Source organism: Cylas formicarius, unplaced genomic scaffold (assembly GCF_029955315.1).
Source record: "Cylas formicarius isolate icCylForm1 unplaced genomic scaffold, icCylForm1.1 PGA_scaffold_1__22_contigs__length_36826433, whole genome shotgun sequence".
Classification (NCBI taxonomy): Eukaryota; Metazoa; Arthropoda; class Insecta; order Coleoptera; family Brentidae; genus Cylas; species Cylas formicarius.
The window spans coordinates 11,855,600-11,872,372 of record NW_026844264.1 but is presented as its reverse complement, the minus strand read 5'-3'; the positions used below and the strand labels follow the sequence as shown (position 1 = coordinate 11,872,372).

At 36.6% G+C, this 16,773-nt stretch overlaps 3 protein-coding genes across 12 annotated transcripts in view; 2 read left to right on the top strand and 1 right to left on the bottom strand.

Moving 5' to 3' along the window:
* The window catches only part of LOC132696455 (PDF receptor-like), a 55,210-nt gene extending 53,916 nt beyond the window's left edge, over positions 1-1,294 (top strand). The window contains exons 12-14 of the mRNA XM_060661272.1: positions 590-655; positions 865-945; positions 1,115-1,294. Coding sequence (XP_060517255.1) covers positions 590-655; positions 865-945; positions 1,115-1,190 — 223 coding nt within the window. The 3' untranslated portion in view covers positions 1,191-1,294. The remainder of the gene's footprint in view (positions 1-589; positions 656-864; positions 946-1,114) is intronic.
* Positions 1,295-2,693: 1,399 nt separating this feature from the next.
* LOC132696095 (transcription termination factor, mitochondrial) lies at positions 2,694-5,724 on the top strand. Of its 3 annotated transcripts, XR_009617993.1 has the most exons (6): positions 2,694-3,420; positions 3,476-3,726; positions 3,785-4,140; positions 4,480-4,595; positions 4,648-5,235; positions 5,286-5,724. XR_009617993.1 is itself a non-coding variant. In XM_060660697.1 (4 exons), exons 1-4 carry the CDS (start codon positions 2,938-2,940, stop codon positions 4,509-4,511), a joined length of 1,122 nt encoding a protein of 373 aa, XP_060516680.1. In that variant the 5' UTR covers positions 2,694-2,937; the 3' UTR covers positions 4,512-5,724. The 3 variants fall into 3 exon arrangements, 1 of the variants encoding a protein (XP_060516680.1); XR_009617992.1 differs by having other exon boundaries at positions 4,480-5,235; XM_060660697.1 differs by having other exon boundaries at positions 4,480-5,724.
* Positions 5,725-6,024: 300 nt separating this feature from the next.
* Positions 6,025-16,205, bottom strand: LOC132696096 (inositol polyphosphate 1-phosphatase). 8 transcript variants are annotated; one of them, XM_060660701.1, is made up of 7 exons: positions 16,050-16,205; positions 15,898-15,974; positions 13,752-14,241; positions 13,430-13,697; positions 13,274-13,372; positions 9,780-9,843; positions 6,025-6,821 (listed from the first exon to the last, which is right to left on the bottom strand). In XM_060660701.1, the coding sequence occupies exons 3-7, from the start codon at positions 13,950-13,952 to the stop codon at positions 6,380-6,382; spliced, it is 1,074 nt and encodes a 357-aa protein (XP_060516684.1). In that variant the 5' UTR covers positions 13,953-14,241; positions 15,898-15,974; positions 16,050-16,205; the 3' UTR covers positions 6,025-6,379. The 8 variants fall into 8 exon arrangements, with proteins under 8 accessions (XP_060516684.1, XP_060516688.1, XP_060516683.1 ...); XM_060660705.1 differs by having other exon boundaries at positions 13,752-13,970; XM_060660700.1 differs by lacking the exons at positions 15,898-15,974; positions 16,050-16,205 and adding exons at positions 14,401-15,089; positions 15,159-15,285.
* Positions 16,206-16,773: the final 568 nt, after the last annotated feature.

Here is a 16,773-nt window from a genome sequence, read left to right as displayed (position 1 = left end):
GAGAAAATTATGCCCTATACATAGTTGTTTGGGTTGTTTCTGCTTATTAAAATGTCCCTTCTCAACCTTAAAAGTGGAAATTACTGTAGGTAATTGGTGCTAATCTATTTATTATACAGAAATTTGCGGCACAGAACTTTCATTTACGTGTCTGTGTCGAAATTCTCTTTTAGTTTCGGTTAGTAGTAGAACTTACTTAATTGAACAAGTTCGACCGAACAAGGCGTTGCAAATATCGGTCTATAGAACTTGTGAGTGCGCTCCGTTAAGCTTAAAAGTAGATATTAACGTGACTTTGTGTGATTACCCACAAGTTTCGGGCAACTTTCTGAAAATGCCGTTAAGTAAAACAGCATTTTTTCTATCGCGAGAAAACTGGTAATGACGTTTTTCTTGTTGTTTATTTATAATGGATCATTTCGTACTTGAAAATCCGCATTGCATAATATAAACAAAAAAATTATAAAAACGAATTTATATTCGACAAATGTGTAGGAATAGTCTAGCTTCAAAAGTAACTTTACTATGACATATAGACTTACTATCTTAGAGTTGAAATGGATTCATTTTTATGTTTTATTTTTTTTAGAAAATCTTCAGGTTGCACTCAATGCTGGAAAAAGACTCCACATTCCCCAGAGGATAATGCTGTCGAGTACGAATCACTATTAAATTATCAAATTATTCCTAATTTTAAAATCAGTATGCAGTGCAATCCGATTGAATGAACTCATATACGAACTGTTTAATAAAAGTATATATTTCAGTATATTATTAAAGTATGGCCTTATACTAGTAATTGAAGGGATTGCACTGTACAAAATTGTCGTTCTTTGCCAAAAGATTTAAAAGAAATATTTTTAGCATATGTGATAACGGCAGGCGACACACCACTGTGCTACCTATGGTCGAGACTACTCCAATGATTAATAACCATTATGACAGGTACACAAATTATCAACAAATAGAAATAAAATATTTTTTTGCGTAGTCGTGTGGAACTGAATTTCAATTCCTTCGAATCGAGGGATACGTATAAGAAACGGATTCAGTTCCATTTAAATTAGCTACGCCTGCAATTGACGCGCAATGCAGATGTTTATTAATATTACAGATGCCACATGGCTGACGCACAGGCTTCCTGGGAACAGACCGACCTGTCACCCACAGGGACCAACGAACCTAAATAAACTTTGCCGATCAATTTACGTTTTTTGTACAAAATAAGAACCATATATTTCCCATAAGTAATGCAAAATTGCAAAACTTAAGCTGTTTTTGAGTTTAATTTATGTACCTGACTGGATTTTTTACCTTTGTGAATATAATATATTATATCTAATTTGGTAATAGTTTTGACTAATGTGTTTTATTTCATTGCAGTATAAACTAAATTTCTTTCCATACTATTTACCATTTTTCTGGATTTCTCCTGCTTCGGTTGATGATGAGTCGAACTTGCATACATTTCGTCAATCATCCTGTTGGCTTTTTTTTATGAGAACCTATATCAATATTTATTTTTTTGGAAAACCGTTTAATTGATTTACTGCTACAGGCCCACTTTGTAAAAATCTTTGCCAAAGTAAGAAGAAGATTTGTCAATATTCCATTTTGTTGCTTCTTGGTCAAATGATCCTGGAGAAGTCGTCCACCAAGAGTAATTAAGTAACATTTTTCAGGTTATGTGATAGGGATTCTGTCGTGAGCATTGCATGTGGCGGTTTAACCTCCGTTCGCTCGACAGAATCCCTTGTAATCGTCCCCAACAATTTTAAAATTTGTTTCCATTGTGTGGATTTAGTGTTTTTAGTGGTCAGTGAATGTTTTAAAGTTATTCGTAGTCGGCCCTGTCTTTTTTTCCGTTCACGCTGGTATAGTGACCGGAATAACCCGCATGGTATGCGAGGGAAGAGGGGGATGCCAGTTTTTTTGGTATCGGTCAAAATCCTTTTTTGCTACCTGAGCAAATATTAGTTATATTTCTTCTTTTTACGTGTTGGACTATGACCAAAAGCGAAAATCCTCGACGGAAGTCGGCAATGGGCGAATGATTATAGCAGGTTTGCCTAACAGAAATTGCGAAAGGCATAATTAAATTGAATTGAAAGGTTGGATTCTGTGGTGGGGCATTGCACGCGGCGGTTTAACCTCCGCTCGCTCCTAGCAGAATCCCTTGTATGATTCTCTTTTGGAATTGTTTGGTAATCGTTTTTAAGTATTACAAGTTCTGCCGGCTCTGGTGTTTTGACTGTTCACGCCGGTATGGTGGGCGGATGGGCCGGATAGTCTGAGGTGGAAGCGGGGAGGCCGGTTTTTTGGTATTCGTCATAATTGTTTTTTTCTAGCTGAGCACATATTGGTTATATTTCTTTATACATGTTGATCTATGACCAAAAGTGAAAATCCTTGACGGAAGTCGGCAATGGGCAAGTGATCCTAGCAGTCTTATCCAACAGTAATTGTGAAACGGATTGTACTTGTAATTGAAAGGTTGGATTCGCTCCCGACAGAATCCCTTGTATTCGTCCTCAAAAGTTTGATATCGGTTTCCATGTTTTAAAGTTATAATTGTCGTCGGCCCCCTCGTTTTTCCCTGTTCCCTGGAGGCCGGATGGGCCCGGATGGTCCGCGATGGAAGCGGGAGGAAGCCGATTTTTTTGGTATCGGTCAAAATCGTTTTTTGGTAGCTGAGCAAATATTGGTTATTTTTCTTCTTTGTACGTTAGTCATACGTTCGTTAGTCATTTTCCAGAAGCGAAAATCCTCGACCGAAGTGGGCAATGGGCAAATGATCCTAGCAGTCGGGCCCAACAGTGTTTGTGAAACGTATCATTAACTTAATTGTAAGGTTGCCCAACAGTTTTTTGTGAAACGCATCATTGAATTGAATTGAAAGGTTATGTGGTAGTTATGCTTTAGAGAAAATCTTTGATAATGAGATTATTTATTCGATTAAATAAATTACTCCGGTCAAATCCCAGTGTTTCCCCGCAATTAACGTCGAGAAATTGCATTCTGTTTTATTCAAAAGTAGCGGTCGACTGTGACGACGAACGAAACCTTGTAAAACATAAGGAAAAATCCTTAAACAAGGTAAAGCTTAAACTTCAAGAACTGTTAAGGATACATGGACTAGACGCACTTAATATTATTGAAAGACATAGAGAACTTGTCCACACTTCCACTTCAATGATTGACAAAAATTACAACTATTTCATAGAATCGGGGATATCCCATACAAAATTATTGATTTATCCAGAGCTGTTAGCTACAAATGATCTCTTGGAGAAAATAGATATTTTAAAGACTTTGCCTCACCCAATGAAAGTGACTTTGCCCCTCCTCAAATTATCTTTAGCAACTATCAAGAGGCTCTGTGAAAATGATAGAATTGATGAGCTCTCTAAATTTCTTAAAGTAAGCAAATTGTTCACCCTATAATGATATTTATGTAATGCTTTAAGTTTTGTAGTTACCACTACCGGAGACTTGTTGCATAATAGCAGCAAAACCATTTTTAGTTACAGTTGATCAGGATCACTTGAATGAAAGCCTAAAATTGTTAATGGACCATGGAATTGCATTTCAGGACGTTGTAAAAGACCTGTGGATATTACGGTACAGTACCAAGTTGTTAAAGTCAAAGCTAGAGTATCTAAAGAAACATGAAATTGATATAAAGAAGCCTTGGTTGATTAGGTGTACAGATGGGACTTTAGCCAGGTAAGTGACACAATGCATATATTATTGTTTTGCTGAAGTTGTGTATGCTTCATTTTAGGCATATTAAAAAAGATTTAGAAAACAAGAGTGTATTGGGAGACGAGGCTGTAATCGAATATATTTCGGAAAGATTGTGCTGCCCATTGGAAACTGCTAGAGAATTTGTGCACAAATATCCACGTTTGCGGAGAAAGAGCTTATTGAAAATCAAAGAGATGACAGATCTTTTATATGGCTATGGATTTACATCTGATGATATTTGCCGAGTTCCAAAAATTTTTTTGTGCAGCATAGAAACTATAAAAACAAGATTAAAAGAAATGCATTCAAGGGGTGTTGTGACACAAAAATTGTATATACTTACAAAAAGTAAAAAGGAATATTTGCAGTATTATGGGACAAGCAGTGATAAAGGTAGCCTTCAGTTATGATTTCACATTAGGTTTTTGCATGGTGTGAAGATTGTTTGCTGTTTTAATTCTTTGTTTAATTCTTTGATTGAAATAGTTTAAATGAAATGTGAAAGTATTTTTGTACCAAATAGGCAATAAGTTAAGGTAAAAAAGAAACAAATCTTACATCAACCAAATATGTTTCTTTATGTGTCCTTTATTCATTCAATATTAATGTTGTTTTTTCCTATCGTTTCTCTATAAAATGATGAATTAATGAGATAATTTTTTTAAAAATGTTTCTGCTAGTGCAGTGTTGACTATGGGATTTTAAATGAAATACCCTATATTTTTATTATAGACTGGATCCCATATAAAACTAGCTTATGTTAAGATTTACATGAAAATGTATCTTTTAAACTACCCAAAACTCTCTTTGAATGTTTTTCTTTTGGTTTCTCAAAAAGAGAGTGTCAGGTATATTATAATTTTTTTTATTCAACAATAAATGAATTTTTATGCATTTTAGGCGAGGCTTAATTATAAATTAAGAAACTATTGTAATTATCATACGCAGAAGAAAGAGAAAGAAAAAAAGAGTTACATAGAATATATAGGGTGCTATGTTAAGCAGAAAATTTCATAATATCAACCTATGCCCTAACCTATTTAGCTTTTAAAATGTTTTTAAACTTATTATACAGGGTGTTAAAAAAGTACGCTGCCAAACTTTAAGAAACGATTCCTTGTGTGATTTTACGATGAAGCATTCAAATAAACATAGGTCAAAAAATGTATATTTGTCAAGATACACGGTGTTCAAATTTTCTAAAATATTTATTTTTCCTTTTATAACATTTATATCACTTTCGATATTTCTATCAAATTTAGTGGACATCTTCTAATTATAGAGAGGCGGTTTTTGACACAAACGTTTTAGTTTTATTTTTACTAGTGGCGTCCGTACGCGGTTTGAACTAAATATTTTTAAAGAAAAAAATGGCACGCCACTGCTTTTTCTGAAACCATTTTCAGGAGCAATTTTCGGTAAATGTTTGGATTGAAGTTATAGGGGATTTCCTTATCGGGCCTGACTTTCCGCCTGGCAGTCTTACTGGTGAGCAGTGCAGACAATTTATTGAACATGTATTACCTGAACTTTTTCAGAATGTTCCGCAAGAACAAAGACGTTCTGTGTGGTTTACGTGTGACGGAGTTCTACCGCACTTCAGTTTAGTAGCACGTCAGTATTTGGATGAAAATTATACTGATCATTGGATTGGGCGTGCTGGACCACATTTTTGGCCACCTGATTTAAATGAAATAGATTTTTTTTTCTGGGGACAGTTAAAAACATTAGTTTACACAACACCAGTCCAAAGTGAAGAAGATCTAAGAAATAAGATAGAAAACTCTTGTACAGTTATTAGGAACACCCCTGGTGTTTTAAGGGTTCGCCAGTCCCTAATAAGGCGTACACACGCATATATCAAAGTCGGGGGAGGTCATTTCCAGCAGTTGCTCTAATTTGTTTTTTTCTGAAAGAGTATTACTTGTACTTTGTTTAAAGATATTTAACATTATTTAATAATAAACGTCCTCCTGTTCGTAGCTAATTTTTTGTATTTATTTATTTTAATAATTTCAATAATTAAAAGATGTACACCAAATTTGAAAAAAATATCGAAAGTGAAGTTATAAAAAAACTATTTTTTTAGAAAATTTTGCATGTGCATTTTTGGACCTAAGTATTCGTTTCTTAAAGTTTTGCAAAGTACTTTTTTAATACCTTATATAAAATAAAAAGAAATGTTTAGAGTGGTGTTAAAAATATAATTTGGAAATGATTTATTTCTTGAAAAAGCAGGTTTAAATAATAAAACTGAGTGAAAAATCTTGAAAGGAAATATATTAAAGTTGCTGATGCAATAATGAACATTGACAAGCTTACATACAGTCCATGTATTAACATTGTTACGTCCATGATTGTTTGACTAGAGAGCGCACAGTAAATGGTTTTTAATATAATTCAACAATAATTTCGTATGAATAAATGTTATTAATTGCATGAAAAAATCATTCCCTCAAATAATTACCCTTAGTTTTGCAATTTATTTGCTTTAATTATGTAACCACGGAGTTGGTAATATCACATATTTGTTTACTCTATTGCCAAATAACTTATAGATGATAAGGTACGATCAAAGTTTACATTGCACTGATGTAATGTACGCGGCACAAAGATCCGTCTGATCTACAGTTTACTCCCTCGAGAGGGCGCTCATTACATCGGTCAAGATTTTCTCGCTGGAGTAGGCTATGATGCCTCCATTGTTGCATCTCGAAGTACAAAACGCGTATTCCACTTCAACTCTCGAACCATCCATCATCGCCTCGTCGTATCTGATCACGTCACCTCCCATCATTCGAAGAATTGCTTGCGGCGCGCAGGTATCCCAAAAATAAGTCGTCGGCTTGGATAGAATGTACGCGTCGGCCAGTCCGAGTATGACGGTCAGCATTTTATAACCAGCACCGCATGATTCGACGAGCTCATAACCCGCGGACTTTAGTTTTTCCTTGATCGCTGGCGATTCGCTGCTGCTCAAGCAAATAACGTTGGTGCTTGCTTTTGTGTTAGCAACGACGAAGGGGGATAAATTTGTAGTGCAATTGAGAGCCACTCCCCATATGCATCTCTGACTGCAAAATGATTCGTGATACCCATCGGATAGCTAGAATAAACAGCGTGTGGCTTAGCTCCCGAATTTTTATGAACAGCGACTTCGTGTGCTTTCCCTAGACATTTAAATGTAAAGGATTTAAAATTAGCTAGTAATTGTTGTTTAGTTTTGATAACTTTATTGGTGTTGATGGGTCTGCTAAAGAGTATTGATTAATCAATTCCCGTTGGGAGCTAAGTTCACCGGCTGGCTAGACGTTAATGCTAAAATAACTATATTTGATAAAGGCACGGTGTTGCCGAAACAACAATAAATCACCCCGAATTTATACTGCGATGGTGACGCTGCTGACAGTAAACAAACGTGTCCGTTTGGAAATATTTTATAATGTTTGCTTTTTATCCTTGAACATTTAGTGGGCATAAGCTACAATAAAGCATTAACAGTTAATTGATTGTGCCGTTTTATCGTATTTAAATTGTAATGTCGAAAGCCGGTCGTTTGTTATGAAAAGCAAAACAGGTAATTTCAATTGAGTTAAACTAGCAAAATAAAAGCACTCCTTATAAAATTAATAGGTTGCAAATATATTGTTGCTGTTATTTGAAAGTGTGCTAGGTAGGTTTAAAGAATAAAATGTTTATATCAAAATCTCCTCATAATTGTTGTTTAATATTTCTTCTTCATCCAACCAATATATAAGAACTAGACCACTTTCTTTTAGACGAATCCGCTGTTTTTCCTGCAAATGTAGATTTCTCGACGCAACTTCCAAATCAGGATTTTTCCAAATATTTCGAGCCGCTTGTATGTAACTATGAAAATAGTAACACATACCGTTCAAATCATTTTGCCCTCTTTTCACGGCCTTTCATTTGGGGCTACCAATTTTCATCAAATGGAAATTTTAAGAGACTTTTAATTTTTTGGACCAAACCATCACACACCTTACATAATTGGGAAAATGCTCGAAATAAATAAAAGGATCTCGCCCGTTTTCTGGTACAAGGATTTTTCGGATCCAGTGAATGGTTTAGCAAAAAAAAAACCAATTTTGTTTAAAAAATACTTCTGTCTCCGATTGCGTCCAGCATTTCAAACTTGAAAAGGTGGGAGTGGGGGGTAAACTGCCAGAGTGAATAGCATCGTTTTTAAGCCACCGGTCGTTCAGAGTGCCTAGTGGTGTTACCCACGGATCGATGTTGAGACCAGTGCTGTTGTTAGTGTATACCGTGAATTTGCTCCCCAGCATTGATTCTCATGTGAGCGTTTAGCTGATGACACTAAATTATTTGAAAATCGTTCAACACATGCAGACGTGTTGCAGAGACTTGAATACTATTTCCAAGTGGTGTTCAACTTTTCTATTGCCGCTGAATGCTCAAAAGTGCTCTGTGCTGCATGTTGGCAAAAACAATCCCGGTTTGAATTATTATATCAATGGAAACTTTGTGTCATGTGTCGATTCCCAGATGGACCTAGGTGTGACAGTAACTAATGATCTTGCGTGGTCTGTCCATGTGTCAAATATTGCAAAGAAAGCAAACTGCGCTTTATTTTTGTTAAAAAATCTTTTAAAAATCCTAGTCCTCGCATCGCTTGCAGACTTTTTTCCACTTACATTCGACCCATCCTGGAATTTGCTTCCTCACTCTGGAATCCATGACTATTGCGTGACTGTGATGTTCTGGAAAGAGTGCAACGAACCGCTACGCGCTGACCACTTCAACTTCGACATACACCTTACGATGACCGTCTCAAAATACTTTGCCAACATTAAGTCAGCGTTGGCTGCTAGAGTATCTCATTCAAATGTATAGGTTTGCGCATGACCAATTTCCATCTGATGTGCCTTTGTGATCTTAAGCAATGATGAACTCCTACGTGGTCATCCATTTAAAATAAGAAAAGAACAATTCAGGAGTTCACATCGCCTGCATTTTATAAGTAACACGACTTTCGATTATTGGAACAGTTTGTGTGTGTGCCGAACTTGTCTGTATTTAAACGTCGCTTGGACAGTGTATTCTTTCACAGCAATAACTAAATATTTATTATATACTAGCATTCTCATGTTACTAACTATCAATGTGCATAATAGGTTCTCCTCTACACTTTATTCTTTGTAATAATAATAATAATAATAATAACTTATCGTTTATATATTGGGCGTGGAGTTTTACCCACTGCTAAATTTCAAGTCGATAGCTGCAAATTTCAGGCAATTGTATTTATTAACAATCCGCGGAATATCTCGCAACCCCGTATAACATACGAAAACCTTAAATGAGGAGAAATCGGAATAGTTCATTACCAAAACAACCCAGAGGGTGGTTGAATGAGGGTAGCGACGTACTCGTATTTACAAAGTGATTATTCCCACGAGTCACTGAGAAAGTACCTGTTTTTGTTTCAAGTTGTATCGAAAATTTTGGAATATTTTTAGCACTGCTATTGGCCTTATTTCACACCTTGAACAATAGTCCAGTTCGAGGGCAGTGAATATGCGTTTTTAATGAGTTGAACAGATTGTTGGTCATACTATATAAGGTAGTGAAAGAAATTAACAATTACAATGTTGTGGTTTTTGTATGCTGCAATTTCATGGCATGAGACGGAAAAAAAAAGTTTTTGGTAAGCGTATTTCACGCGTCTTCGGTTTTAATTGTTTCTCCCATTGATCCAATGGTTTTCAAGAAAAAAAAAACAAAAAAAAAGTTTCTTCGAAAATTAAAAAAAAATCCTTTGCATTGTCTGATCCCACCCAATTTCTGGACTTAAAAGGGGGAAGTTTCAATATCGTAGTTCTAACGTATGCCAAGTTACAGCGGTCGTAAGTTCCTAACAGAGTAACAGAGGAAAAAAATGTTTCTTTTTCAAAGTTGTCAATTGTAAAACAGTACCTATATTGCACCCAGCTATGACAAACAATGAATCAGCAAGCGAAATAAAACAAAATCTAAAATAGAGAAATCACCTGGAGGTATCCTTATGAAACGGTCGATTGATCACCCCGATAATAGACTTTCCAGTCTCTTGATGGGTTCAAGGTTTGTTAGAGAGGTAGCACCTTTGCTTCGGGATGACTGGGCACTGGTCCTCATGACAACCAGGGCTGGGTGACGCGTCCGTGCCTAAAAGCACACATAGCCTCTCCTCAGCCAGGACCGTACTGCGTGGTGCAGAGCCACATCCTACTCGAGGTGATCCTGTTAACGCAGAACAGTACGGATCTAGACTGGGAGGTCAATAAATATCCCTGGTGGAGGGCAGCAGCGACCACCAGTACCAGGATGGGGCGCAAAGAAAATGATTCTGGACCGGCTCATTGCTGGATCACTACAAGTATGACTGCAGCAGTTTTAATAGTTGTGGTACTGCGATACAGAAAAGAAACGGAACTCTTACTGTATTATACTTTCCAAAAAATCTCAATGGCTGAAGAAAACACAAAAACGGCCCTCAGTCCGGGGCACCCCTTAAGTGGGGAGAGGGTGCGAAGAATACCCCCGTCTTCCACTAGTGAGAAATATGCAGATAGAGACAGCGAAAAATTCAAAATCTACGGTAAAATCGTCCGCATTGCCACATGGAATACACGCAGCTTATTTATGGCAGGAAAACTTACAAACGTTGAATGCGAGATGAACAGATTGAACATAGATATCATGGGAATGAGTGAAGTCAGATGGCCTAACTCTGGAAAACAAAAAACTAAAAGAGGGACCATGTACTATTCAGGAGGCACTGATCCGGACCATAGATATGGAACGGCAATACTTGTCTCAGAGAGAATAGCAAAGTCAGTGACAGAGTTCATTCCCCTAAGTGATAGGGTCATGATGCTAAAACTACAAACAACCCACAGAAATTTAAACATAATCCAGATCTACGCTCCAACACAGGACAAATCAGACCAAGAAATGGAAGAATTCTACTCCCAAGTTGATGAAGCCATGCGACTGACAAGGAAGGGTGAAATAAGTATGGTTATTGGTGACTTCAATGCCAAGGTAGGCCGTGGTTCTGATGGAGATAGTGTAGGGAATTACGGTCTTGGAACGCGCAATGAAAGAGGCGACAGACTGATACAGTTCTGTGTAGAAAACAATCTAATCATAACTAACACCTTTTTTAAGCTTCACCCCAGAAGACTATATACCTGGAGATCACCTGCAGACAGAGAGGGGACGATTATCGGAAACCAGATTGATTTTATTCTCATAGGACAGGAATTCAAAAAATACATAAAAGCAGTGAAAACATACCCTGGCGCAGACATTAATAGTGACCACAATCCTGTGGTGATAGACTTCAAACTCAAACGATTTATGAATACCAAAAGGGAAAAGATCACAAAACAAATAGACTTTGCACAACTGAATAACACCAAAAAGAAACAAGAAATAAGTTTGAAAATAGAAAGTGAAATAGAAGCAGCAGTCAGTTTGGCACCAGAAAGGGAAATAGAGACGATATGGAACATATTTAAAAACAAAATAACCAACATAGAGGAACAGGACATCGGCTACATAAAGAACGACAGGAAGAAAGAGTGGATGACACAGGAAATTATGGACCTAATGAATGAGAGAAGGAAACTTAAAACAAAGCCGACAGAATACAAACAACTAAATAGAACTATTAGAAAGAAATGCAGAGAGGCAAAGGAACAATGGTTGATAACAAAATGCCAAGAAATAGAGGAGCTACAATCAAAACATGACAGCTTTAATCTGCATAAAAGAATAAAAGAGATGACAGGCAAACACAGGCGACACCATGCATCAATACTTAGGGACAAACACAATGAAATAATTACGGGATTAGATGCTAAACTGAAAAGATGGCATGAGTACATCGAACAGCTATACAACGACGAAAGAACACACACCCCACCCTCATATAACAGCGAACTAAACGAAAAAGGTCCAGTAATATCCAAATATGAGGTCATGCACGCCATCAGATCACAAAAAAATAGAAAAGCTACTGGGCCAGACAAAATTCATGCAGAAACACTTAAACTAATAGCAGATAATGAAGGCAAAAGCTTGGATTTGATAACATCACTGTTTAACAAGATCTATAGTTCGGGCAAGATACCAGCCGATTGGCTAAAGTCAACTTTTATAACGCTGCCCAAAAAAGTCAATGCCTCTAATTGTGACGATTATAGAATGATTAGCCTCATGTCCCATGTGCTCAAAATATTTTTTAGAATTGTCCACACAAGAATATACAGGAAATGCGAAATGCAAATAGGCGAAACTCAGTTTGGATTCCGAAACGGACTAGGTACACGCGAAGCACTCTTCTCTCTGAAAGTGTTAACACAAAGATGCAGGGACATGAATGTAAGCGTATATGCATGTTTTATCGACTACCGCAAAGCATTCGATTGCGTCAACCATCAAAAGATGATCGAAATACTAACAGCAACCGGTATCGATGAGCAGGACTTACGTATTATTTCAGAACTTTACTGGAGGCAAACAGCAGTGGTCAACATCGAGCAAAACATATCAGATGAGATACTGATCAAGAGGGGAGTTCGCCAGGGTTGTGTGCTGTCCCCACTATTGTTTAACCTCTACTCGGAGGCTATATTCAGAGAGGCAATGGATGGAATTAACGGAGGAATAAAGATCAATGGCATCAGCATAACCAATATCAGGTACGCGGACGACACTGTTGTCATGGCAAGCAGTCCGTCCGAGCTACAAATCATGATAGATCGCATAGTCCATTATAGCCACTTTTTCGGATTGCAATTAAATGTCGCCAAAACCAAAACACTAGCGTTCTCAAAAACGGTTACTCATGTACATCTAAATGTTAATGGGAAGCCAGTTGAACAAGTCGACTCAATCAAATACCTGGGAGCCAATATCAATAGTCAATGTAATCCGAAGAAGGAAATATTGTCGAGAATCGAGCAGGCGAGAAGAACATTTATGAGCATGAGGGTATTCTTCATAAGATCTGACATAAGTCTTGAGCTCAGATTGAGAATGGTGAAATGCTTCATCTTCTCTGTTTTGCTTTATGGATGCGAGAGCTGGACACTCGATGCTCAAACAGAGAAGAGACTAGAAGCGTTCGAGATGTACATATATAGAAGAATACTGCGGATCTCATGGGTACAGAAAATCACCAATAATGAGGTTTTGAATCGCATGCACGGGTCTCGCGAATTATTAAATATAATAAAACAAAGAAAAATGCAGTATCTTGGCCATGTTATGAGGGGCGAAAAATATGAATTTCTGAGGCTGATAATAGAGGGCAAAGTCCAAGGTAAAAGATCGATAGGAAGACGTCAAAACTCGTGGCTCAAGGACCTCAGGAGGTGGTTTAATCGCTCATCAATAGAAATATTCCGGGCTGCAGTTTCCCGAGCCACAATAGCCATTTGGATCGCCGACCTTCGAAAGGAGAGGGCGTAGTAAGAAGAAGAAGTCTCTTGATCGAATACCCCGATTAAAATCGTCACGCAATTTAACCCAGACAAATAAATACCCTTGTCGCAACCCTTTTCCACACCATTTATATACTCAAAGGTCGCATCTGAAAGAGAAAATTGAAAAACATTTAGTTGATTATGAATGATGTCATCTTACTTGCCTATTGGGTCTATCCAAATGCCCACCCTCTCAATGTTTAAGTCAAAGTCTCGTACGGGAAGTGTTGCGTTAACCTCATCCAGACTTATTGTTTTGTGTACTTCCGTCGCTAGAATATCAGCAGTCTCGGTATCGCCGTTCAACACTTTTGATAGCAACGACGAAGTTTCTTCCAGGTTTGGTTTGATCTCTACTTTGATTTTTTCTCCGAGCTGGTTGCGAAACTCGTTGCTTTCTTCCCCGCATATCCGCTGTCCGATTCCTGGAAACTGACATTTGAAACCGTAAAGTTTGATAAAGTCCAACGTGTTTTGAAATTATACCTGTTCCTTAATGTCGTGCTTAACCATCTCCTGGATCAGAACGTCGGCCAAAGTTTTAAAGTCTTCGACAAATCTCGGATTTGCTTCATCGTTATCTTTTTTCTCGACCAAGAGTCTGAAGAGAAGTTCGTCTTCTCGAATACGTCTCGCGATATTCGCGGCTTTCTCGGATACTATCAGGAGTGCTTTCAGAAACTCCATTTTTCGATTATTCACTCCCTACGAGTTTAAATAACGTAACATCCATCTGTTAGTTATTGCTGCGTAGTAGTTGCGTAGCTTACAGTATAATAATATAAACGAACGGAGTTCTTTTGTATAATACATGGGATTCGCGGTTTTATTAGCAGTACAATGTTGTCGCTTGTTCAAGAAAGTTTTCTGAGTATTATTGCGGTTCCTGTCTGCTGTCCAAAATTTCAGATTTCTAGGACTACAGCTTCAATGGAGCTCATGTGTTCGACAAGAAATAATTGATTTCTTGAAATCCCTTAAAGATGGTATTAAAGAAAATGATTAGTGACAAATGCAATTTTGATAATTGATTTTCCCATTTCCCATCGAAACCCTATCTTTTTAGAGTGAATAAACGAGTTGAATTTCAATAGTGGATCTGTATATGCTAGTTACCAGTTCTATCAGAAATTACCTCACGAATTATCACTATCCAAATACCACAAGGACGTCCGTAAAACGTTCTCAGGATATCTGACAGGACATAGCGTATATCCTAGGGATATACTGTTTCAGCTAGGGGACATCCTTAAGATGTCTCAAGGATATACCATGTTACTAATTGGAACGTCCACAGTATATCAGATACTTAGGATATCCTTTCATCCAGTTATATTAGTTGAGACTTCGTTAGTATATCCGACTATAAGGATATTGGATCTTATATAGATATACTAGAGGACTTTAATTATTAGGTTAGTCCAATTACCACAAAAAAATAACTGAAATGAAAGCACTGAAAGCAGTACAAAATACACACGCAAATGCTCAAAATAGACGCCAAGTCACCGTATACCTTATACCTCCAACAAAAACAAGGCTTAAAAGGTGGCACACCACGAGACGGAGGAGAAGCCGATTAGACTCCAACGAGTCCGGCACGGCACGACCGCGAGTAGTCATTGATTGCAGCCGAACAGTGTTGTCAAATGGGATTTGTAATTAATAAAATAGCGTTTCTTGTCTCGTTCGTGTCCAAAAATAATAACAAGTTGATTTTAACTGTTTGATTCCGGTTTTTTTTAGGACTCGCCAACACTGACCTCGATGTAGATGTGCACAAAAACGTTGCCAATAAAATATCTTCCAAAAAAAAACACAAATCTAAAAAAACTAAGTATTTTCCTTCTTAGTTGTTCAAAATTTAACTTTTTAAGTTTCATTTTGTATTACTGTTTTTCACTTTTTTCCCTTATTTCTATTCTAATGGTCCCATTATGGCCCAAGGGGATATCCTCAGGCTATCTGTTTAGAGGATATCTGTGATATATTATCTTGTACAGTAAATCCACAAGCTATCATTCCTTGGGATGTATTGTACAGTATATCCTTAGTATATATGCTAACACCCCACATGTCTCGGGATATGCGACTTAAATGGGACATTGACCGGACATTGTATGCTATCTGGGTATGTACCACTAATTATCGCGGTCATTACTATTTAAATATCCCGTATCTAAAATCAAGATATCAATACAATAACAATCAATAATATCAACAATAAATAAATTCAAACGCATTAAAAATAGATGCAATCGAAAGAAAACCCAAAAAAAAATGCAATTAATTCTGGAACATATGATATGACAAAATGCAATGACAAATGAAACACCTAATCTAAAAAGAACATAAAGCAATCTAATCAAATCAACAACACATTCCAAAAGCAATATATTTTTAGTTTTTTATGAGGATCCTTTCAGAATTTTATAGTTTTTGTTTATATTTTATAACTTCAACCCTATTAAGATTTAGAAAAAAAATATCAATTCAATCAGAGATATTTTTTTATTCATTTTCCTATGGATTATTCTAGGATAATTTCCAATTTCCAATATAATTAAATTTCTAAGAATCTAAATTTCGAATATTTCTCGGGGTACTTTATAACAAAATTTCACCTAATTACCTCCACAATTTTCCTAAATGACTCAACTCGTGATTACCATATTTCAACTTATTATCAGTAGTTACTTTTTATTTTCCCTAAAATATCCACAAATCGATTCACACATTGTCATCAAAAGTGCAACCACACAACTATCATCTACTGAAACTTACTACATTGGTTGCAAGTGTTTAACGCATATGTGTTATGCTAAAAATTATTTTTAACTCCGTCCCAAAAAAACTATAATATAAACTTGCCTACGTCGCGCTTAATTGATTGAAAATTATTATGGTAAACTCTGCTTCTCATACCCTGTGAAAACTCGAATACGCATCTATCGACCGTTTTCTCTGTTCAATTTTCTTTTACGTCACTGGAAGGGGATAAATGAGATAGGAAATTTTCTTTTAGTTTCGCCCTTGTTTCATAGATAGCAGCATCAGCAGAAAAGCTAAGAAAAGCGGCATACGATTTCCTTTCCTACGCATTCCTTTTCCACAGATGGTTTTATAGAAGTGAATTTGATAATATATGCTGTGGGAGGGCGTTAGCGGTTAATACATAGCGACAAGATTAATGTACTATCCTAGTTTTATTCTGCTTTGAAAGGAAACTAAAGCTTAAAATCTTAAAATGATGCTAGTTCTATAATATAGGTTTTGCGAGTTTTTGTTATTAATTTAAAAGGTACTTATAGGAAAAATTGAAATAAATCTCATCCGTAGCAAAACGTTTATTTCACTATTCCGTCACAATATTTTCAGCAACGGTTTAGGTCGGCAACAATTTTCGGTACAAAGCTTTGAGTTCGTACGAAAAATAAATGAAATACAAGAATTTTCCAGGGGCAAATCCAGGTTTTCTCACTTAAGTTCTAAGCAGAGACATACCAAT

Excerpts from the sequence above, each read along its gene's own strand:
- LOC132696095 (XM_060660697.1), top strand. The coding sequence starts at position 2,938 with ATGAGATTATTTATTCGATTAAATAAATTACTCCGGTCAAATCCCAGT. Across the intron at positions 3,421-3,475 it reads AGCTCTCTAAATTTCTTAAA|TTACCACTACCGGAGACTTG; the intron begins GTAAGCAAATTG and ends TAAGTTTTGTAG. Across the intron at positions 3,727-3,784 it reads ACAGATGGGACTTTAGCCAG|GCATATTAAAAAAGATTTAG; the intron begins GTAAGTGACACA and ends GCTTCATTTTAG.
- LOC132696096 (XM_060660699.1), bottom strand. The coding sequence starts at position 13,952 with ATGGAGTTTCTGAAAGCACTCCTGATAGTATCCGAGAAAGCCGCGAAT. Across the intron at positions 13,698-13,751 it reads AGCACGACATTAAGGAACAG|TTTCCAGGAATCGGACAGCG; the intron begins GTATAATTTCAA and ends TTCAAATGTCAG. Across the intron at positions 13,373-13,429 it reads CATTTGGATAGACCCAATAG|ATGCGACCTTTGAGTATATA; the intron begins GCAAGTAAGATG and ends TTTCTCTTTCAG.